This window comes from Perognathus longimembris, chromosome 20 (genome assembly GCF_023159225.1).
Source record: "Perognathus longimembris pacificus isolate PPM17 chromosome 20, ASM2315922v1, whole genome shotgun sequence".
Taxonomy (NCBI): domain Eukaryota; kingdom Metazoa; phylum Chordata; class Mammalia; order Rodentia; family Heteromyidae; genus Perognathus; species Perognathus longimembris.
In genome coordinates, this window is record NC_063180.1 from 19,882,847 (window position 1) to 19,905,001 (window position 22,155).

Below are 22,155 nucleotides of genomic sequence, written 5' to 3' on the forward strand. Positions count from 1 at the left end.
GATTCTAGAGACAGACCAGGAAATGGAGTAGGCATCGCGTTATCCTGCCTAGTACGCTGAGCCGCAGTGCCTGCTGGGAACTGTAGTGGACACCAAGGTTGTTCCACTGAGATTTTAATGTCTTCTGGGAAGTGAAGTTCTAGCCAGCCTCCGGGTTGACGGAGAGGCCGGATTTACAAGACGCCCAAAGCATATTGGGAATAGTATAAAGCCGATCCTGACCCTTTGTGAGGACTGAATCGGAAGCTTGCCGGGCGGTGGAGTGCAGCGCCACCGGGAGAATGTGGGACAAAGGTTAAGAACGGTGGTTCCCACGAGAACTGTCCTCAGCATGAACCCAAATGGGTCTGTGACCCCTGGGAAAAGAGGTCTAAGTACCTTTGAATTCCATGTGACCACACACCGGGGGTGGGGGGAAAGTGCCCTCTAACAAAGTGTCTGGGAAACACAAGTTCCTAGTGGAGTCCCCCAGAATGTCACCATATAGCCTGCTTTTTTTTTTTCATTTTTCCTAGCATTATGAGGCAAAAATAAGCACCAAAAGAATTAAAGAGTACTGTCGACAGCTTTAGGGCTTTTTGTTGTTGCTGTTCCTGATTCGTTTTGTTACATCCACCCATTTTGAGAGACCAAACGAAATAAGCCGGTTGCAAGAAGTAGCCTCCGCTTTTTTGTGCGCTCATTTTATCTATTAATACCCGGAAAGATAACAGCCCCAGAGCATGGTGGGAAACAGAGTTCCTGCGTGTTTGTCCCAGCAGTTTGACGGACGGTAGGAAATTCTATACTTCACTTTTAATTAGAAACTGTGTCCATACTAACTGACCTGGCTTTTCTGAAGACCTAAAGAGAGTTCAGTCTGCTCGGTTTGTTTTTGATTGCAGGACTCAGCGGACGTAAAACCGCGACAGATTTGATACTGACGCCTCCTCGGACTACATTACCCAGAGTGCAAAGCGCGGGTTCTTCCGCTCCCTCGCAAAGCCTGTGAACAACCCCGCCCTCCCCGCACAGCACGCCGCGGGTATTTCTGGGACTTGTAGTTGTCCAACCAAATGGTGGCTGCTGCCCTCTAACGGTAGCTCGGAATTTAAGAGTAAAATTTTCGAGTCAAGCCTCAAAGCGCAGAAAACTCAGAAGGGGGACAAGAAGGTTCAAGGACATTAGAGAGGGGCCGAATGAGACCCAGTTAATTAACCTCCGGAGAGTGTAGAGCATGCGCAGTGAGCAATCATCAAGAGGGGACTGGGGTCCGTAGGAGTTTGAGGGTGATGATGTGAGGATCTCTAATACAGTTGGGGTTTTTTTGTTTGTTTTTTTGGGGGGAGTGCATAAGCTATAAGAACATTCGTAGAGGAGTACTAGGGCCTAATAATGTAATGCAGGGGAAGTGGGTCTTTGAAGAGGCGAAAGGGTCTTTAATGGATTATAGACACCTGAGAACAAAGATCTGGACAAGTGGAGAAATCTGAGGGAATTTGGGAGAAATTACTGGTGACTGAGAGGGTCTCAAGGGATCTGAATGGGGTGAGAGATGGCTGCAAAGCACCAGGATGGGCTGTGCAAAAAGACCTGCCCCGGTGCTGCAGGCGAGGGCCATGTATGAGTTCGAATGAGATCTCTGGTGAGGTGAATTAATGTGGAAGATGTCCTCATGTGAAAGACTTTCTTCTGAATGGAAACAAGACCCTCAGAGAAAATAGAATCATAGGTATCTTGCAGGAATATTTCAGGTTTGCAAATGGGAGTTCAATGCATTATTCAAGATTAAGGGAAACACTGGGGTTTTCAAGGCCAAATGCCACCTGCAACATCCCACACATCCAGAATCTGGGGCAACAAGCTTGGTTGGGCAGTATAGTCTGACCTGGAGCTAAGCATTTGGAAATCATGTGATTAGAGGTGTTTTGAAAGCTAAGGTATTGAAACTACTAGACAGGTACCTGTTTCCCTCCAGCCAGCCAGGACATTCGCCTTATCAGCCTTTCTCCATCACTCCACCAGCAACTCAGTCTCATCTTTGTTGCCAGGAGATACGCCTCATCCCAACTTCCCGAAATAGCCCAGTGGTCCCCACCCTAGGGAATGGCTTACATCACCCAGGAGAGGGAGCAGTTGCCCGCAGCAAGCCACAGGAGCCTCGTTTTCCTGCCAGTTCCCTCAGCCCAGGATCCTCCCCTTCACTGCCAAGTGACGGCGTCATCTGGGACCACCCACCCTGGGCTGGCAAGAACTGAAGTTTTTTAAGTGTGTAATGGGTAGCAGTTGCCCGTCAACATTCTTTCTCCCTCAGGGTTGCACAGGGTGGGGTTTCATGGTAAAGCCAGTCAAACAAGCCCCTAGCCTGCTAGTCTCCCAACAGCTGCCTGGCCTTAGGGAAACCTTCACCTCACTGGGCCTCAGGCAACTCACCTGCACTGCAGGGCCTGGCCGATCTCCCCAGGTAATCCCAGCCGGAATTCTTCCGACTTTGCTCCTCTCAAGACTCAAGTTTCCACTCTGGATGTCTAGAGTTAGGAGACTGACTCTCAGAGATTCTGTGGTTCTGCAACCCTGATCTGGATCCAACCATCTTGAATGCAGGGAGAAAAAATCCAGTTGATCTAAGAACATGATGGCTTATCTTAAAAAGTCCTAGCAGCTGGATCCTTTTCTGAGTGCTAAAGGTCTGTCAATCCATACTGATGGGGAAGCCAGACCCTTTGTTTGCTGGCTGGGAATGGTAGCCTAGTTGAGCCAAAAAAAGACCATTATGGGCTGGGAATATGGCCTAATGGTAAAAGTGCTCGCATGGGTAAAAGTGAAGCCCTGGATTCAATTCCTCAGCACCATGTAAACAAAAAAAAAAGCCTGAAGTGGCACTGTGGCTCAAGTGGCAGAGTGCTAGCCTTGAGCAAAAAGAAGCCAGGGACAGTGCTCAGGTCCTGAGTCCAAGCCCCAGGACTGGCAAAAAACAAAACAAAAAGACCACCATTATCTACAAAGTATTTAAGGCAAGTACCCAAATGAGTGGGCAGGGTGCTAAAGGTAATGCAAAAAAAACAACCAAAAAACAGATTTGGCCTTGACAGGACCCTGAGGTGAGAAAACCAAGGGCAGTTTGGGTATGAGTTAAGTGAAAGTTCCAAGACCAGGGCCACAGTAAACCCAAGACCTTAATCACCTAGCTGAGGTCTGTGACACCCAAGCGGCATACAATAGTTCAAGGCCCAGATTGAAACCGTCCAGACAGGGTTAGGCCCTCTGGCCACAAGGTGGGGGAGGAGCCGTCTAGACCTGTCCAAACTGGCTCCACCCAGCATCTAGAACAGCTCACAGCAGAGAAAGGTCCAAAATTTTATTGTTTGAATACATTCTCCAGCAGCCCCCTACTTCCCTCCCCCGCCCTCCCACCCCAATACAGAATAAGGCTTGACCATTGCCCCCACAGCCCACCCCAGGGGCCCCAAGCTGGGAGGCAGAGGGCGCTTCCAGTTTGGTTTCAGGACATTCCCTTCCCAGGACCCTCCACCTGTCTGCCCTGGGGGCCAGTCCTAGGAGCAGCTGGGGGTGTGGGGGGGTGAGGGGAGGGGACTGGCGCTGGGGTTGGGAGTGGAGAGCAGGCACTTGTAGAGATATGTGGCCCGTGGGTGGTAACCCCCTCATCCTCCACCATTCCCCCCACCCCATATAGACAGATTTTTGGTTCATCATAAAATGGTCCCTCCCTCCTCTGCGGCAACCTTGTGGGGCAGGAGACACCCAGGCACTCACAGCCCCGGGAAGGGGCAAGGAAGGCAGGGTTGGGGGGTGGGGGGCAGGGAAGGGAGGAATTGACTGAGGGAAGAGGTTCCAAGGCAGAGAATAGGGAGGGAGACAAGGCTTTACTTCCTACAAGTGTAATTAAGAAAGAAAAAAAAAAGTTCCTGGGTGTTAAGGCCAAAGCCTGGTTCAAATAAAAATTCCCAGAATGGAGGTGGCCCCCCCTTCCCCCCCTTCTTCCCCCCCATCACTTTGCCCAGAGCTCAGAAACCCAGACAGGAGGATAACCCCCAGTCTTGGGTACCCACCCACTCCCACCACTTAAAAAAAAATTATACTTTTATACAAAATGTGGGGAGGAGAGGAGGTGGCAGGGAGGAGACTAGAGAGCTGCCTTCACCTCCAGGGCTTGGGGGGGGGGGTTAAGGCAGCAAAAGAAGCATGGGGAATGGGGGACACCTGGGCCCCCTGCCCACCGCACTCAGGAATCTCGGTGTTCCAGAGAGAGCTGAGCTGTGGCATGCTGAAGGTCAGAACTCACCCTCCTGGGGGTGAGAGGCCCCCCAGCTTCCCCAGGTCCCTCGCCCCGCACCTTCTTGTCTTCACCCTCATCCTCAAGGGCCCCTGCAGGACCCCCGCCCCCCTCCAGACGACAGTCTTCACTCCAGCGCCGCTTGAAGCGCAGTTTGAGGGGCATGCATTGGGCTGACCCAGGCGCCTCGCCAGGCTCCGGCTTGGGGGGTGCAGGCGGAGCACGGGGTGTCTTAAACACCTCCCCATCTTCCTCATCCTCGTCGCTTATGTCAGTCACCTCCACCTCCTCCGACTCGCCTTCTGAGATGGGCTCCACCTTGATCTGGGGTGGTGGCGGTGGGGGGGCCAGCGCACCGGCACCCTCGGCCAACCCCCCGGCAGTGCCACCCATGCCCCCGCTGCTGCTCTTGTCGGGGCCTCCGGGGGCCTTCTCCCCAGATGCCCGCTGGCGGCGTCCTAGCGGAGGAGGCTGCAGCTTAAACTTGAATGGGGAAGAGGAGGAGGAGGAGGACGAGGCCGAGGAGGGAACCGGTGGGGTCTCAGGTGCCAGGGGTGGCAGTGGACACTTGTCAGGGCGTTGGGGCTGGGGTACCACCAGCCCAGGGTAGTGCAGGAAGGCGCGGGGGCTGAGGTGGTAGTTGTAGACGCTTTGGGTGTGGGCCTGTAGGTACCGTTTCATGTCCTCAGGGCTGAAGGAAAAGTGGGAGCCTCCGGCTGAGCCACTGGGGCCCCCACCACCACTAGGGTACATAGGGCTGAGCGTGGGTGAGGGTGTGTAGGCCAGGTGCGTGGGGGTCATGGGGAGGGCTGGTGAGAGCTGGGGGGGTAGCAGGGAGCCAGGCCCAGCAAGAGGTGACACAGGGAAGGGACTGAGGGGCTCAGGACCCCCCCGTGGCCGAGGATAGACACGGAAGACACCAGGGTCATGAGACAGGCGGGCCAGCGGGGGACCTCGGAAGGCACCCAGCTCTGGGGGGCCGGGGGGTCGAGCCCGGGGATCCTCCCCCAGTGGCTCTTCCAGCTCTGATGTGCCATCACTACAGTCACTGACTGAGCCGCGGCCCAGGCGACGGGCCACCACAGCCGAAAAGAGGGAAGATGAGGACGAAGAGCAGGCCGGTGGCGAGCGGGGGTCTTCAGTGGGGGACAGCACCTCAGAGGGCGTTGAGGGCGGGAACCGGAAGTGGCTGCTGCCCGACGGCACAGGAGGGGCGCTCTGTGGCACTGCACCCCCTGATGGAAGAAGAGGGGAGACTCAATGCTAAGGCCCCTTGGCCTAGACTCAACAGCTCTTACCACTCCCTAAGGCCAGGTACCCCATACTCACCAGCCAGCCCCACATCAATGAAAGGGTAATTAACCAGCACCAGTTTGTTGAAGTTGAACTTGTAGGTGAACCGTTTCCCCTTGGTTTTGTGCAGAATGCGCTTGTTGTAATAATAGCTGCAGAAACAGAAAAGCCATTGGGATGTCAGACCCCCCCCCCACCACACACTAGTAACGCCCCAGGAGCCAGACCCACCCTGACAGGTGTTTAGATCCAGCTCACAAAGCACAAGGATCACACAGCCAGAAATTCTAGCTATTCTGGAGGCTGAGATCTGAGGATCACTGTCGGAAGCTAGCCAGGGAAGGAAAGTCCATGAGGCTGTTATCTCCAGTAAACTATCAACAAGGCCAAATGTGGCTCTGTGGCTCAAATGGTACCAGCCTTCAGTGAAAAACGCTAAGGGAAGAATGGCCAGGCCCTGAGTTCAAGTCCTGGAAGCAGCAGAAAGAAAAGAAAAAAAAGAAATCAACTATCCTGAGGCTGTGGAGACAAGACTCCAGGCCTTATCAGTGATTGAATTCTCTCCCCTGGGACAATGGGCTCAAAGAAAAGCCCGGAACTGCTCAAGGTCACACTCTGAGGATCCCAGAAGAGCAGAGAAATCAGACAGCCCATTCCGGTAGGTCAGGCGCCCTTCCCAACCCCAGGGCCATACACAACTCAAGACCAGTTCCTCACCGCAGGGCCCGGCTCAGCTTGTCATAGTTCATCTGTGGCTTGCACTTGCGGACCCCCCAGAGGCGGGCCACCTCATCAGGGTCCTTGATGACAAATTCCCCATAGTCCCCCTGCCAGGCGATGACGCCCTGGTATTCCTCCTTCCGTAGCAGCTCCAGGATAAAGTGCCACAGCTGGATCTGCCGAGAGCCAGGGGACGACTCCGGCTTGTAGGCCCAATCTGGGAAGGCAAACCCTGAGGAGACAAGGAGTATAGCCCAAGGGGTCAGGAGGACAAGTTTGGGGGGGGGGCCCTCTGGGTCATACATCCCTGGGTCCACCTCCTCCTCTGCTCTCCTGATGGGGTCAGGACTCTTCCCTTAGCCACTTAAAGCAGGAACTTAGAAGGAGACAGTATGTGTCTGTCAGGTTGAGGGGGACTAGACAGGAGCTGGGGGGAGGGGAAGCTGGAGCCTGCTCCAGCGACACCGGGAGAAACAGGAAACCGACGGCGGCGGGTCCCGGGGCCAGTGCCAGGGGGCCAGGCACCAAGCCAGGATGGCGGGCAGGGCTGCCAGTGGGGGAGGGGCAGGAAAGGGCACACGTGGCCTGCAGGCTGGGGGCACAGCCCCTTCACCCATTCAGAACCAAGAATACCCCCCCTCCCAGGACCTCAGTTTCCTCCTCTCCTTAAGGAACATACATTACCCCCCCCCCCCAGACCTAGGGAAGTCCCTACCCACCCCACACCCCAGCATCAGAGAGGACTTTTTTTTTTTCTTAAAAGGACCAGGAGGGGTGGGGTGGCTGGTTGAGGATGAGGTCAGCGCTTGCACACACAGAGGCTTCTGTCTTCCCTGGAGAGTGAAACCCAGACTGTCTGAGAGGCCACCCCACACACACCCCCAGTCCTGGACCCTCTTGAGCCACGCTGCCCTGCTCAGACCCAGCCTCAGACCAGATCTGGGCTGGAAAGGCCGCAGCTCAAGGCAGGACATGAGCTGGAGCCCTCTTCTCACTCTGGCCTTCTCATGCTCCAGCTTTTCCTCAGCCCACCTGCCTGCCCGCCCCCCAGCATTAACCTTGGGTAGAGGTTGGTGGTGGGCTGGCTGGTCCCTGGAGGGGGTGGGCAGCTGGGGGGGGGGCTGTGGTTGTTGTCATTTCCCAAACCCCCGGGTAATCAGGGGCCATCAATAATTCAGCACTAGGCAGCCGGTAATGGAGGGGTGGGAGGAGGGAAAGGGGAAGAGATGGAAGAGGGGGAGGCAAAGCAGGGGCCTTGGTGCCACTAGAGAGAAAAGGCCAAGGTGGATGGCTAAAAATGGGGGGGTCCCCAAACCCTGCTTGGCCAGGCAGCAAGGGCCAGTCTCCCTCCCTTAGCTCCAGCTCAAGCAGGCCTCAGAGGGAAGAAGACACCTCTCCAAGAGCTCTACCCCAGTCTGGAATCCAACAGGGGATGGGGGGGGGGGCCCTCTGGGAACACAGGGGTGAGAGGTCTTGCTCTCTCAGGAACCAACCACTTCCGCCAAATGCCAAGCTCACTGGGATCCCCAGCAGCCCCCAGGGCCCTGAGCCCTAAACCTGGAGAGGCAGGGATGGCCAGAACCTCACTGCCCCACCCAGTCCCAAACCCCAAACCCCAGCCTCCAACCAGCCCCTCAGGGCTTCCAAGAATTTGACCCCCAGCTCTTCAAGTCTCACTCAGCAGCAGCCTGGCTCTCCCCCTAACAGTGACAGCCCCTCCCCAGGCCCCTGCCCTCCCTCACCCCATCCCTCTCCTTGGAACCCAGAGATTCACCCCATTATCCTCAACGTGCTTGAGAATCAACATCACAGCATCGCCCTTGGGGCTCTCCCAGGAGCATATGGGAACACAGGTGCCCAAGGATCCTGGAATCCCCTCCAAAACCACTCTGACTCCCCTCAGGGCACCAAGCTCCAACTACCTCAGCCCCAATCTGGCTCCCAGACTCGACAGGGGGATGGGGGGACCAAAGCCCCTGAAACATCAGTCTGGGGGTGGAGGGGTGTACTGACTTCTACCCTCCCCCCCCCAAAATTAAAGCCACCCTTCCCAGCCCACCAGCCCCAGCCTCCGTGTCCCGGTAACCAGGCAACGTGTGTGCAGCGACAGTCCTGGGAGCGGGGGAGCAGGAGGCTAAAAATAAACTTTGCAGAAGAGAGGGAGTGAGAGAGACTACATGCAACACAAAGGGAACTCGGAAAGGAGGTGGGGGGGCTCTGGAAGGGCCTCGAGCCGCATTCTGGGAGCCGTCCCGGGCCCTGGGTTTGCCCCCTTCCAAGAGCAATCCCCACCTCCTTCTGTCCCCACAACCCCCACAGGGCCTGGACCCTGGCGCCCGGCAAGGACCCTTCCCCATCTCCAGGCCCACCCCAACACAGGCTTTCCTCCTCGGACACAACATACACAAGGGCCTGTTCCCCGCTTTAGGGGGGAGAGTAAGAGGGGGTGACGTCAGGGTGTCTCAATGGGGCTCTGTTCCCCAGGCCTTGGAGCCAGGAGCCAGGCACGGGAAAGGGGAGCATGTGTGTGTGTTGTGTGTGGATCCACGTGCTTTAAATCAGGAAAATACCAGCCCTACACACCAAGAAAGCTTGGGGGCACAGGACCTCTCTGATGCACTGAGGAAAGGTGGGGTCCTGCGAGGTAGGGAGAGGGAGAAAACAATTGCAGAGAGAGAGAGAGAGAGAGAGGGCTCTGAAATGCCGACAAGGCACAGCGATGGCAGCAGACAGACAGGAAGAACTGGGATGGCACACCTGGATGCCACCGCGGTGGGGAAGGGCTTCTCCCAGACTCTGCAGGCCTGGGTGGGGGCAGAACTCCTGGGCACCTTCCAACTTCATGTGACAGCTCAAACTTTTTATTATTATTATTATTTTATTGGAGAGAGCTGTGTGGGTCGGAAAGGAAGGGTGGTTGGTAGATAGAGGAAGAACGTGCTGGCCTGGGGGAGGGGGTCCCCCACCACCCTCACTCCAGGCAACCCTCCACGGCTGCCAGAGCCGGGAAGAAAACAGGAAGTGGGAAACAGCCAGGGTAGAGGAAAAGGGCCGGGATGTGGAGGGACCCGTGGAGGGACGCAGTCAGAGTAGCCTGGAGGCTATTGTGGGGGGCTGGGGGGAGCTCACATCTCCCTCAACCAGAGACCCAACCTAACCCACGCCTCAGACCTGCAGACGAGATGGTGGGGGGGGTGGCGGCGCATCCCGTCCAGCCAAGGTCCACGGCAGAGGGGGCGCAGGGGGCTGTCTGGGCATCTGGGCCCCAGGCCCCGGTGGTGGGAAGGTTGTGGGGGGCCCCGTGGAAGCCGGCGAGTATGTGGGACGCACGTGACTGACCCTACCGCAACTCGGCACCCCTGCGCAACCCCCGCCCCAATCCATTCCCGGGCGCGGGAGCCCTTTAAGAAGAGCCGCCCCCACCCGCCGAGCAGGGGGTGGGTGGGGAGGGCTGGGTGGGCCGGTCGGGGCACACTCACACGCGCGCGCGCGCACACACACACATACACACACACCACACGCAACCCAGGAGCCCCAGCCGCCGGCACGGCCGCCGCCGGGGGAAGGAAACAAGTTTGAACAGCGGCGCCCGGCCCCCTTCCCCCTCCCCCGTCTCCGCCCCGGGCCGGATTCCGACGGGGTGGACGGGCAGGGGGCGGCGGGGACCCCTCCCCCCCTCCGCGCGCTCCGGCGCAAAGTCCAGCCGGGGGCGGCGGGGGAGGGGAGGGAGGGGGGAAAGTCCGAGTGGGAGGGGGGTTAATCCCGCCGCCCCCCGCCCGCCGGGGGGGGGAGGGAGGGAGGAGGGGGGAGGGGAGCCCTGGCCCCTTAAGGAGGAGCAAGTTGGCGGGGAACGAACGCCGGGGCGGAGGGAGAAGGCGGCGGGCTGAAAAGAGAAGAAGGGCTGTGTATCAGGGAAGGGGGCGACGGCACGGGGGAGGGGGGGAAGACCTCAGCGTCCCCCACCCCACTGCACACCCCCCTCCCGGCCCGATCTCCCTCCACCTCCTGCACCCCCGGGCCTCGTCCGGCGGCGCGGGAGCCGGGGGACCCGGGTCTCCCCCGGAGCCACCTTAAAGCCTCGCCGTTCTAAGGTCGGAAACAAAAAGTTCCTTTTTCGAACGTTCGGGCTGCGCTTTGGAACTTTGCGACTCGGCGCGGGCGGGGGAGCGGGGAGACGGCGGGGCCGGGCGGGGGAGGGGCGGCGCGGCCCGGACCCCGCGTCCCGGGGCCCCCGCACCCCCCGCACGGACGCGCACGCCTTCCCGCATCCCGTCCCCAGCTCCGCGCGGGGCACGCGCCGCCCTGAAGGTCACGGGCCGGGACCCCGCGCGGCGCCCAACTCCGGGGATAGCGGGGGGGGGAGGGGTCCCCCGTGCACAGACCCCCGCCCCGCACGCATCCCGGCCCCCCGAGTGCAACGTGACGGAGCGGCAGGGAGGGGACCCGCCACCGACCCCCGTGATCCCGGGAGTGAGGGAAGAGCCCGGTGTGCGGGGATCCGGGCAGGCAAAGAGGAGCAGGACCCGCAGCACCCCGTCACCACTCCGAAAGGAGCCATGAAATACGAGGGGTCCCGGGCAGTCACCCCCGCTCGCGCCGCGAGAAGCAACAGGTCTCGAGCGATGGGGGGGGGCCCAGAACTAGGGGATCACTCCAGCTCCCCTACATCTTCCCAACCCCCCCCCTAAAGTTTTTTCCACCGGGTTTCCCAGGGCAACAAGTCTTCTCCCCTCCCCACACCGCCACCACACGTGCTGCCCCCGCCCCCACCTGTGTCCGCCGGGGTCTTCATGCTGGTGTGTAGGGAGGTGCGGTGGGGGGGCCCGGGGCAAGGCGCCCCGACTCCGGGCCGCGGCTCCCCGGCGCCCGCGCTTGCCCCGTCCCGTCCCGCGCCCGTCGGGCCGCCCTCGCCGCCTCACCCGGCCTCGCCTCTCAGAGCCTCTCCCCTCCCCGCCGCCGCCTCCCGGGTTAATATCGCACTCTGGGGCCGGGACGCCCACGCCCCCCGGCCGGCGACGTCACCGCCGCGTCGCCAAGGAGACACTGCGCCCGCCCCCTCCCGGCGCAGCCACACGAGCGCGCGCGCACACACACACACACACACACACACACCCGCGCGCGCCGACGCACGCGCGCGCGCGCACACGCTTGCAGGCGCAGCACCACGGAGGACCGGCCGTCTCCGGGCTTAAAGGGGCCGCGCGGCGGGGGAGGGAGGAAGGGAGGGCGGGGGCGGGGATGGGGGGGGGAGGACCTCGAGGGTGAGGGGTCCAGGGGTCGTGACCCTTCTCCCAGGCGCAATTGACTTTTAAGTTCCCTGCCCTTTGCTACCTGCCATCCCTCTTCCTCTCCTCCAGCCGCGGATTCCAGAGTTTTTCTTGCTTTTTGGGTGGGGGGAGAGCTTTGAGGAAAAGATACTTTCAGGAGAAAAGGGGTTCGGTAAATTTTTCTGGCGAGGGAGTTATGGGCCTTTGGGGGGGGAGTAGACACTATCCTCCCTAAATAGGGATTGGGGGTCTGGACTTGGGAAGATGATCAAAAAAATTTAAAAAGTAAGTAAACATAATTTCTCAGCCTGGGTTTACCCAGCCCCCTTAGCCGTGAACCTGAAAGCTGCCCAGGGACAGCTGTCCAGGGGTGGAGTGGGGTGGGGTGGGTAAGAAGCATTTCCCTGCATCGGAAATGGGGAGGCGGCTGTGCCCTCAGCTCCGGTGAGGATGGGGTGGGGGGGGGGTCTTGGCCTTCCTGACAGGACCTAATGCAGCTGGGGGAGGAAGTGACCAGAGAGAAGGCATTCAGGAGCCCCCACAACCATCGATGCCCAGGCTACAGCTGTCCTGGGAGGAACAAGCCCAAGCCGGAGGTACACCCCACACACACACACACACAGGCACACACACCTCCACTCTTAGGGCAGAGGGTTCCGGAGGGCTTGGTGGTCAGAATGCGAAGGAGTGTAGGGGGTGACCAAAGTCTGAACACATGTGCTCCTGAAAGGCACTGGGGGGTGGCCAGGAGAGAGGAAGACAAGGCTTAAAGACCTAGGTCCTAGGCATCAGGAGAGATGTGAAGTTGTTTTTTAATTTTTCTAAAGCTGCATCTGGGAGCTATGGATGGAAGTCTGAAATCAGATAGATTCAATGGAGAACTACAGCTGGCAGCCAGGGTAGAGGGCACACAGAAGAAGCAAGAGTCCCGGTTGCCAAAAGAGTAGATGGGAGGTGGGGAAATGGAAACCCAGAAAGAAGGTGGACTTTCCAGAGAGATGGACAAGCCAATGGGATAGAGCCTGCTGGGGTCAGGCCCTCTGGACTTGGGGCCCTGTCTTGTCAGTGGTTGGGGTTCCTAGTGTCTCTGCTCCTTAACCCATGGCCTCTGAAAAGTCTCAAGCCTTCTCCTTGGGGACCAAAGCCTCCAGGGAAGCTGTCACCACCCTGGGGAATTATGTAACCTTGCCTACGGACAGAGCAGCTCCCCCCACGGATATTGTAACCCTCTGGGAGCCTTGTGGTCCAGCCATAATCATCATCATTGTTACAATAACAGCTCCCGATTCCTGGTGCTCAGGATGTGCTAGGCACCCAGCCAGGCATTGTCCAAAGCATCTTCTCATTTAAATCTCTCTCACTAAATCCCAGTGAGGGAAGTTACTATTTGTTATCCCTTCTCCCCCTTAGGGATTAAGAAGATCTGATTCTGGTGATAGGGGAAATGAGGATTCAACCCATATCTGGCCAATTCCCAATCCCCTTAAGGATTACACTTCATGACCTCCTTCACTACTCTTCTCCCACCCCCAAAAAATAACACAGTCTCAAGGCTAATAGATCAATAACAGCTCCAATGACATCCACATACACTCCCCCCCCCCCACCCCAGCCATCAGCAAAGCAGAGACCTGGGCTGTAATCTTAACTTGGCTAGCACATCTCCAAATAAGGTCATATGATCCCATTTGACTCAAAACTATTTCTGTAAAATGGGGCTTTTAATAAACCCTACACAAGCCCGGCACTGGTGGCTCATGCCTGTAATCCTAACTACTCAGGAGGCTGAGATTTGAGGATTTTGCTCAAAGCCCAGGGTAAAAAAAAAAAAAAAGAGCCAGAAATGGAGCTGTGGTAGAAGGCTAGCCTTGAGCAAAAGAGCTCAGGGACAGCCCTGGTATTAGCACAAAAATAAAATAAACCGGGCTGGGGATATGGCCTAGTGACAAGAGCGCTTGCCTTGTATACTTGAAGCCCTGGGTTCGATTCCCCAGCACCACATGTACAGAAAATGGCCAGAAGTGGCACTGTGGCTCAAGTGGCAGAGTGCTAGCCTTGAGCAAAAAGAAGCCAGGGACAGCACTCAGGCCCTGAGTCCAAAGCCCAGGACTGGCAAAAATAAAAAAATAAGGGGCTGGGGATATAGCCTAGTGGCAAGAGTGCCTGCCTCGGATACACGAGGCCCTAGGTTCGATACCCCAGCACCACATATACAGAAAACGGCCAGAAGCGGCGCTGTGGCTCAAGTGGCAGAGTGCTAGCCTTGAGCGGGAAGAAGCCAGGGACAGTGCTCAGGCCCTGAGTCCAAGGCCCAGGACTGGCCAAAATAAATAAATAAATAAATAAATAAAATAATAAAATAATAAAATAAAATAAACCATTTACAATAGGATTATGATGACAGACCAGAAATGTGAAGTAAATATTGGGATGGGCCTCTCTCAAGTTGTAAAGCACTTTTCTAGCAAATCTGGATTCAGTCTATCTGTGTGTGTATAATATATAACTATATGTAATATATAACTATAATATATGTATGTCTTAATATGTTAATCATGTATTCATATATTATATAATATATTTAAAAACCTGTATATTATATGTAACATATCTATGAGTGTCTGTATCTACCGAGATAGGTGCATAGATGTGTGAGTATATGTACGCATGTATGGCTGAGGTGTGGTTCAGTGGTACATCATATGCTTAGCATGTACTAGTTTTGGGTTTACATCCCTACCACAAGAAAAACCCACAAAAGTTTTTGTGACAATACTGGGGACTTGAAGTCAGCCTGGGCACTGTCACTGAACTTTTTCACTCAATGCTAGCTTTCTAGCACCTAAGCTATAGCTCCACTTTGGGCTTGTTGCTGGTTAATTGGAGCTAAGAATCTCTTGAATTTGTCTATCCAAGCTGGCTTCAGGCCTGGATCCTCAGATCTCTACCTCATGAGGAGCTAGGATTACAGACCCTGGCCAAAAAAAATTTAATACTACTACGACTTCTTATTAGTAGTGAAAAAAGTGAACTCTACACCTCATGGACATGATCATTTCTTACTCTACAGACACCAATTATAAACAACAAATTCCTACTTTGACAGTATAGTTGCCAGTCAATGGGCTGGGAATGTGGCTTAGTGGTAGGGTGCTTGCCTAGTATGCATAAAGCCCTGGGTTCGATTCCTCAGTACCACATAAAAAGCAAAGACTGGAGTGGTGCTGTGGCTCAAGTGGTAGAGTGCTCTCCTTGAGCAAAAGAAGCTCAAGGACAGTGCCCAGTCCCTGAGTTCAAGCCCCACGACTGGAAAAAGAAAAAAATAAAAGCCAGTCAGTGTCATAACCCCACCCTGATGCAGCTAGTTAGCTTAATGCCATTGTTTTCTGTGAAACAGAACCAGAGATGGTGGGCAAGCCATACAGGAGAGTCTGAATCATCTGCAGACACTTGTGTCTTGCCAAGCCAGCCCATGAATATCAAAACCTGTCAGGCATCCCTGTGAGTCCACCACAGAAATGCAAAAGCCTGGGCTGGGAATGTGGCTTAGTGGTAGAGTGCTGTCCTAGCATGCAAGAAGCCCTGGGTTCGATTCCTCAGTATCACATACACAGAAAAGGATGGAGATGGCTCTGTGGCTCAAGTGCTAGAGTACTAGCCTTGAGCAAAAAAAGTCCAGGGACAGTGCCCAGGCCTCAGTTCAAGTCCAAGACTGGAGAAAAAAAGTTATCCTTCAGTTTTCCAGCAAAGCATAAACAAAACCTGTCCCAACGAAGCACAGACTTATCTCCCCACTCCTGAAAATGAATCAAGGCTGGACACCAGTGGAGGCTGAATCCAATCCAGGAAGGAGAATCTATAAAACTCTTATCTCCAATAAACCACTCAGAAAAAGCCAGAAGCCGTCGTAGAGCACTAGCCTTGCGCAGAAAGCTCAGAGACAGAGCTCAGGCCCAGGGTTCAAGCCCTAGGACCAGAAAAAAAAAAAAAAAAAAAGGGAAGGAAGACACTTAGAACAAGCCAGGCATGGTGGCACACATTTGCAGCTCCAACCCTCAGGAGATAGAGACCAGCCAGGGCTTCATAGCAAAACTCTTAGAACAGAAACTGGGGGATGAGGCTCCAGGTTTCGATCCCCAATACCAGAATTAAAAAAAAAAAATACAGGCTCTGGTGGTTCCTGGTTCAGTCAGCCCAGGCAGTAAAGTCCATGAGACTCTTATTTCCAATTAACTCTCAGAAAACCAGAAGTGGTGTTGTGTCTCAAAGTGGTAGCAAATAAGCTCGGGGACAGCACCCAGGCCCTGAGTTCAAACCCTATGATGGGCACACACACACATACACAAAAGGTTTTAAAAGCATTGACCCTATAGAATAGTATGACCTATTCCATAACAGTGTGGGGGCCCCGAAACGAGGATTGCCACCCTTCCTTGTCTCCTGCCTGAGATAAGGAAACCCCAAAGCCAGGGCCCCATCCATATTTGTTCGTGTGTGTGTGTGTGTGTGTGTGTGAGAGAGAGAGAGAGAGAGAGAGAGAGAGAGAGAGAGAGAGTACCAAGGCTTAAACTCAGGGCTTTGGCACTCTCCTTTAACTTGTTTGCTCCAGGCTAGTAATCTACCACATGAGCCACAGGCTCCACTTCGGTGTTTTTTGTGTATTCCTTTGTTTTTTGGTGGTGGTTCATTAGAGATAAAAAGTCTCACAGACTTTCCTGCCCAGGTTGGCTTTGAACTGTGATTCTCAGAGCTCAGCCTCCTGAATAGCTAGGATGACAGGTGTGACTTTTCTGAGTGCTACCTGTCCTATGGTGAGAAATTGTCTCTCAGCTGACCACAGCTATATTGCCATCTCTAGCCCACAGCTCTTCCTACAACTTCAGCTTCAAACAACCAATCACCTCAGCAGTGTTGCCTTGCATTTCTCAAGCTTCCCAGATCCAGCATGGCCTCCCTGGCTATCTCCAACTGGCTCCCCACCCCCGGTGTTCCCTCCTCTCAGGAACACACAACTCCATTTTCTCCTCTGACCTTACAGCCGAAGAGAAATTTCCTTCTTGACTATTCCAGAATCAGCTCCCCTTCCCCCTTTTCCTTTTCTTTTATTAAGATGGGATCTCGCTAGCTATCTAGTTTGCCTAGGCTGGTCTTGAACTCCAAGGCTCAATCATCCTGCCTCAGACTCGTGTTTCCAGACTACAGGCATGCAGTATGGCTGCTTCTAGCTGAATTCAGCTACTCCTTCTTTATCACCAACCTCTTCCTGATCTAGGGTCTCCTCTTTAGCCTGCCTGCTGCCACCCCCAGCCAGGAGGGTTCCAGTAAATCAGATCACATTCCTTTCCTGCCAGAAACCCTCCAGTGGCCTCTCTACTCACTGGGGATAAAAGCCAACTCCTTGCAATGGCTTCTGAGGCCTAGCCCCCACCTCTCCTCCTCTCTCCTCACTTCTCTACCCCTCCCCTCCCAGCTTCCCCTTCATTCCTCCTCCAGCTCCACTCAGCCAGCCTCTCTGCTGCCCCTCACACATGCCAGACACATTCCGGCCTCCGGAGACTTGGCCCTTGCTTCCCAGTCTGACAAGAAAGCTTTTCCCCAAGATGTATGGAGTTGTGTCCCTCATCCCTGTCAGCCATTTACTCCCAAACTTGTCTCCCTCGTAAGACCCTGCTTGACCACTGGATTTTTCATTTGATTTTTTTGTTTGTTTGTGTATGTGCCTATACTAGAGCTTGAACTCAGGGCACAGCCACTTACTTGTCCTTTGTTTATTTGAAACTGGTGCTCTACCACTTGAGCCACACCTCCACTTCCAGCTTTTTGGTCTCATGGACTTGCCTGGCTTTGAACTGGGATTTTCAGATCTCAACCTCCTGAGTAGCTAGGATGATAGGCATGAGTCACCAGTGCCTGGCTAAACTCCTTTGGTTTTGTTTTGCAGAGCCCAGTACTGAACTCAAGGCCTTGTACTTGCCACACAAGCACTCTTCCACTGAGTTAAATCCCCAACCCCTTACTTTTGGGACAGAGTCTCAGTAGGTAGCCCAGACTGGCCTGGAATTTCGAATCCTTTTGCCTTAGTGCTGGGATTACAGGCATGTGTCACCACATAGAGCATCAAATATTCTTTATAATTTTAAAATTGTTTATGTTTATTTACTTGTTTGTTATTTATGCTGGGGATTGAAGCCAATGTTTAGCTACAGCTTAGCCTATTTTTTTATTTTAATTTATTTTAATCAATCAACATAAAGAATTGTATGTAGGGGCTGGGAATATGGCCTAGTGGTAAGTGCTTGCCTCGCATACATGAAGCCCTGGGTTCCATTCTTCAGCACCACATATAGAGAAAAGGCCAGAAGTGGTGCTGTGGCTCAGTGGCAGAGTGCTAGACTTCAGCAAAAAGAAGCCAGGGACAGTGCTCAAGCCCTGAGTCCACACCCCAGGACTGGCCAAAAAAAAAAAATTAAATTCTATGTATTTTTGTATAATAGCAGGTGGTATTTTTGTTTTGTTTTGTGTTTGTGCTGCTACTGGGGCTCAAACACAGGGTGTCATACTTTTTTTTTTTAGCCAGTCCTGGGGCTTGGACTCAGGGCTGGAGCACTGTCCCTGGCTTCTTTTTGCTCAAGTCTAGCACTCTGCCACTTGAGCCACAGCGCCACTTCTGGCCTTTTCTCTACATGTGATGCTAAGGAATCAAACCCAGGGTTTCATGTATACAAGGTGAGCACTTTACCACTAGGCCATATTCCCAGGCCCTCATACTATTCTTTAGCCTTTTTTATTTTGGTCAGTTGTGGGTATTGAACTCAGGGCCTGGTCACTGTCCCTGAGCTCTTTTGCTAAAGGGTAGCATTCTACCACCTTGAGTCACAACTCTATTTCTGTTTTTTGAGTGGTTAATTGGAGATAAAGAGTCTCATAGGGGCTGAGGATATAGCCTAGTGGCAAGAGTGCCTGCCTCGGATACACGAGGCCCTAGGTTCGATTCCCCAGCACCACATATACAGAAAACGGCCAGAAGCGGCGCTGTGGCTCAAAGTGGCAGAGTGCTAGCCTTGAGTGGGAAGAAGCCAGGGACAGTGCTCAGGCCCTGAGTCCAAGCCCCAGGACTGGCCAAAAAAAAAACAACAAAAAAAAAACAAAAAAAAACAAGAGTCTCATAGACTTTCCTGCCTGGCCTGGCTTCAAACTAAGATCCTCACATCTCAGCCTCCTGACTAGCTAGGGTTACAGGCATGAGCTACCCATGCCTGGCTATTCTTTAGTTTTTTTGGCTAGGGCTGGTGCTCTACCCCTGGAGCCACACTTTGACTTCTGGTTTTGTGTTTTTATTTTTCAGTATTGGTATTTGAACTAAGGACTTCATGCTTGTTAGACAGGCACTGTACCACTTAGCTATGCCTGCAGCCCTGCATTTTGCTGGTCATTTTGGAGATGGAGTCTAGCAAAGTTTTTTCCTGAAATAACCTTGAACTATGATCCTCTAAATCTCAACCTCTTTGGTTTTTGTTTGTTTTTGCCAGTCCTTGGGCTTGAGCTCAGAGCCTGGGCACTCTCCCTGAGCTTCTTTTGCTCAAGGCTAGCACTCTACCACTTGAGTCACAGCACCACTTCCAGCTTTTTCTGTGTATGTGATAATAAGGAATCCAGCCCAGGGCTTCATGCATGCAAGGCAAGCACTCTACCACTAAGCCAAATTCCCAGCCCCAAGAGCTCAACCTCTAAAAAAAAAAAACAAAAAACAAAGATCTCAACCTCTTAATTAGCTAGAATTATAGAGTTGGCTACCTCATGAAAGAAATATTCCAATTGCATTCTTCTAGCTGTCTGAAATTGTCATTGTTAATATTATTAATATTATTATTTGTGTCTGTGCTGGGGCTTGGACTCAGGGCTTCTCACTTTCGCTTAGCTTTTTCCACTCAGGGATGGTGCTCTACCACTTTGAACTATACCTCCACAACCAGCTTTTTGATGATTGGCAATAAGAGCCTCATGACTTTTCTGCTTTGAACAATGATCCTCAGATCACAGTCTCCTGAGTAGCCAGGATTACAGAGGTGAGCCACTGGTGACTGGCTTTTTTGTTGTTGTTTTTAATCTAGGGGTTACCTGACTATTGATATAGCACATGCTTACTCTGTTCAAAGTGTTTTTGCACACCTTAACCTTTATATATATCCTCATAACAAAGCTGTGCTATCAGATTCTTATTCTTCTTTTTTTTTTTGGTTTTTGTTGCCAGTCCTGGGGTGTGGACTCAGGGCCTGAGCACTGTCCCTGGCTTCTTTTTGCTCAAGGCTAGCACTCTGCCACTTGAGCCACAGAGCCACTTCCAGCTTTTTTCTATATATGTGGTGCTGAGGAATCGAACCCAGAGCTTCATGTATATGAGGTGAGCACTTTACCACCAGGCCATATTCCCAACCCGTATCAGATTCTTTAATTAGCCTCTTTTAATTAATTGTTTTTGGGGGTGATGGGATGTTGCCCAGAGCCTCTCATATGCCCTTATGTCCAGTAAGTCTTCTAAACATTAAGCCACACTACTAGCCCTGTTATTCCTTTTTTAAAAGAGGTGAGAATGAAGGCACAGAGGGATTAAGTGACCTCAGAGCTGGGAAGAAGCCCAACTGGGATTTGACCCCAGGCAGCCTAACTAAGCCCCTGCTACTCTGCCTACTGCCACATTACCCTATCACCCCATACAACCCTGTAACTTTAATGAACTGTGTAACTAAGTTAACCATGCTTTATGTAACTCTCCTAGGGGCAGGGTACAAGCTCCCTGCTCACACCTGTCCTCCAGGACAGGGCAAGTAAGCTTTGGACAATGTGAACTCCCAAAGACAGGTCTCCTACCTGCAAGGCTGTAAACTGGATGAATGGCGGGGGAGTGTCCCTCCATAGATATAAACGCAACACAGAAAGATCCTTAACCTGAAAGCAAATTGCCATCCCCCAACTATGGCAGAATACTACCTTAGAGGATGAGTTCCATCATGGATAGTAATCTCCCCCCACCCCTGCCCTCCAATCTAATCCTTCCGCACACCTGATGTGAACCGACTGTGGAACACAAATCCTATTCTGATCAGCAAGAAAAAGCAAGTATGGGGGCGTGTGAACCAACTAACTCCCCAGTGTGAACTTCCTGGAAGATAGTAGACTGCAAGGAAGGCTTGGTATTATTGCTTGGCTCTGTGTGTGTGTGTGTGTGTGTGTGTGTGTGTGTGTGTGCTAGTACTAGAACTCCAACTCAGTAATGCCATTGAAGAGCTGGTAATTTTTCCAAGGCCTTCACAAGTAAAAGGAAATGAATGAGAGAAGACCACTGTGACCTACAATAGAATAGACTAGATGAGTTTTCTTCTTAGTGGGAGTTGCGTGTGCGTGTGTTTAAGTGTATGTGTGCTGGTACTTGAGCTTGAACTCAGGGCCTGGGTCCTGTCCCTTTATTCTCTCAAAACTAGCACTCACTACCCTATTTCAGCTTCTTGGTGGTTAATTATAAGTAAGAGTTTCATGGAGGCTGGGTGCTGGTGGTTCCCACCTGCCATCCTAGCTACTCAGGAGGCTGAGACCTGAAGATCACAGCTCAAAGCCAGCCTGGACAGGAAAATCCGTGAGACTGTTATTTCCAATGAACCATCAGAAAACAGAAAGTGGAGCTGTGGCTCAAAGTGGTACAGCACTAGTCTTGTCCAAAAGAGCTCAGGGACAGCACTCAGGCCCTGAGTTCAAGTCCCATGACCAGTTTGAAAAAAAAAAGTTTCACAGACTTCCTACCTAGGCTGGCTGGCTTTGAACCCTGATTCTCAGATCTCATCCTCCTGAATAGTTAAGATTATAGGAATGTGGGCCACCAGTGCCCAGCCAGATATCTCATATATGTCTTGAGAAGATTACAACACCGAGGACCTTTCACAGGCGAAGGAAACCTTTCCTAGGCCTTGGTTCATTGTTCTTCATTACTCTTGGTCCAGGATTATCTGATGTGCAGAGTGGAAGACCATGAGCATATGTAGACTGGTTCACACCTGGTGTCAACTGTATCTGGGCAACAAGCATCTACTAACAAGGCATAGCCCATCCTCTCCATCGCACCTCCTAGTGTGACAAGACTATTAGAAATCTCCAGGTGTGAACACCCCCACAGGCTAGCTCCACAGAATGCAGTGTGCAGGCCCAGGAAGTATCACATTTCTCCATCTTGTATCCCCATCCACTCAAAGCTTTGGGGTGGAGAGATGAACTGCGTCGCGTTCTCAGAGTGTCAAAATCATGGAGGAGGTGACAGGTCTCTCCAGAGCCCCGCCAAGGTCCCAGGCTGCAGGCATTGCCTACATGGCAGCGCGCGCCACCCTACAGGCCAGGCGCGTTCTCTCTCCTCCCGGTGGCAACAGGGCTTTCCGCGGGGCCGCGCCAGACTTTTTGAGACTGTTGATTGGTCACCCGAAAGCCAATCAAGCAGGAGAAAGGTGACATCACTAGTTCTCCCGTTTCCCTCTCTCCCCCTCCCCCTCCAATCCCCAAACTTCCCTACTCTGGCTACCGGCAGCAACAACCACGTGGGGGAGGGGTAAGAGTGTAGAG

At 53.5% G+C, this 22,155-nt stretch overlaps 1 protein-coding gene across 1 annotated transcript; it reads right to left on the bottom strand.

The window, feature by feature from the left end:
- Window positions 1–3,378: 3,378 nt before the first annotated feature.
- On the bottom strand, window positions 3,379–11,225 carry Erf (ETS2 repressor factor). Its single transcript, XM_048330174.1, has 4 exons — window positions 11,057–11,225; window positions 6,284–6,518; window positions 5,603–5,718; window positions 3,379–5,508 (listed from the first exon to the last, which is right to left on the bottom strand). Exons 1-4 carry the CDS (start codon window positions 11,076–11,078, stop codon window positions 4,223–4,225), a joined length of 1,659 nt encoding a protein of 552 aa, XP_048186131.1. The 5' UTR covers window positions 11,079–11,225; the 3' UTR covers window positions 3,379–4,222.
- Window positions 11,226–22,155: the final 10,930 nt, after the last annotated feature.

What these genes read in the sequence shown, in the direction of transcription:
- Erf (XM_048330174.1), bottom strand. Translation starts at nt 11,078, where the DNA reads ATGAAGACCCCGGCGGACACAG. An exon ending in AAGCTGAGCCGGGCCCTGCG is followed by an intron (nt 5,719 to 6,283) that starts GTGAGGAACTGG and finishes CTGTTTCTGCAG; the next exon opens with CTATTATTACAACAAGCGCA. An exon ending in CATTGATGTGGGGCTGGCTG is followed by an intron (nt 5,509 to 5,602) that starts GTGAGTATGGGG and finishes TTCTTCCATCAG; the next exon opens with GGGGTGCAGTGCCACAGAGC.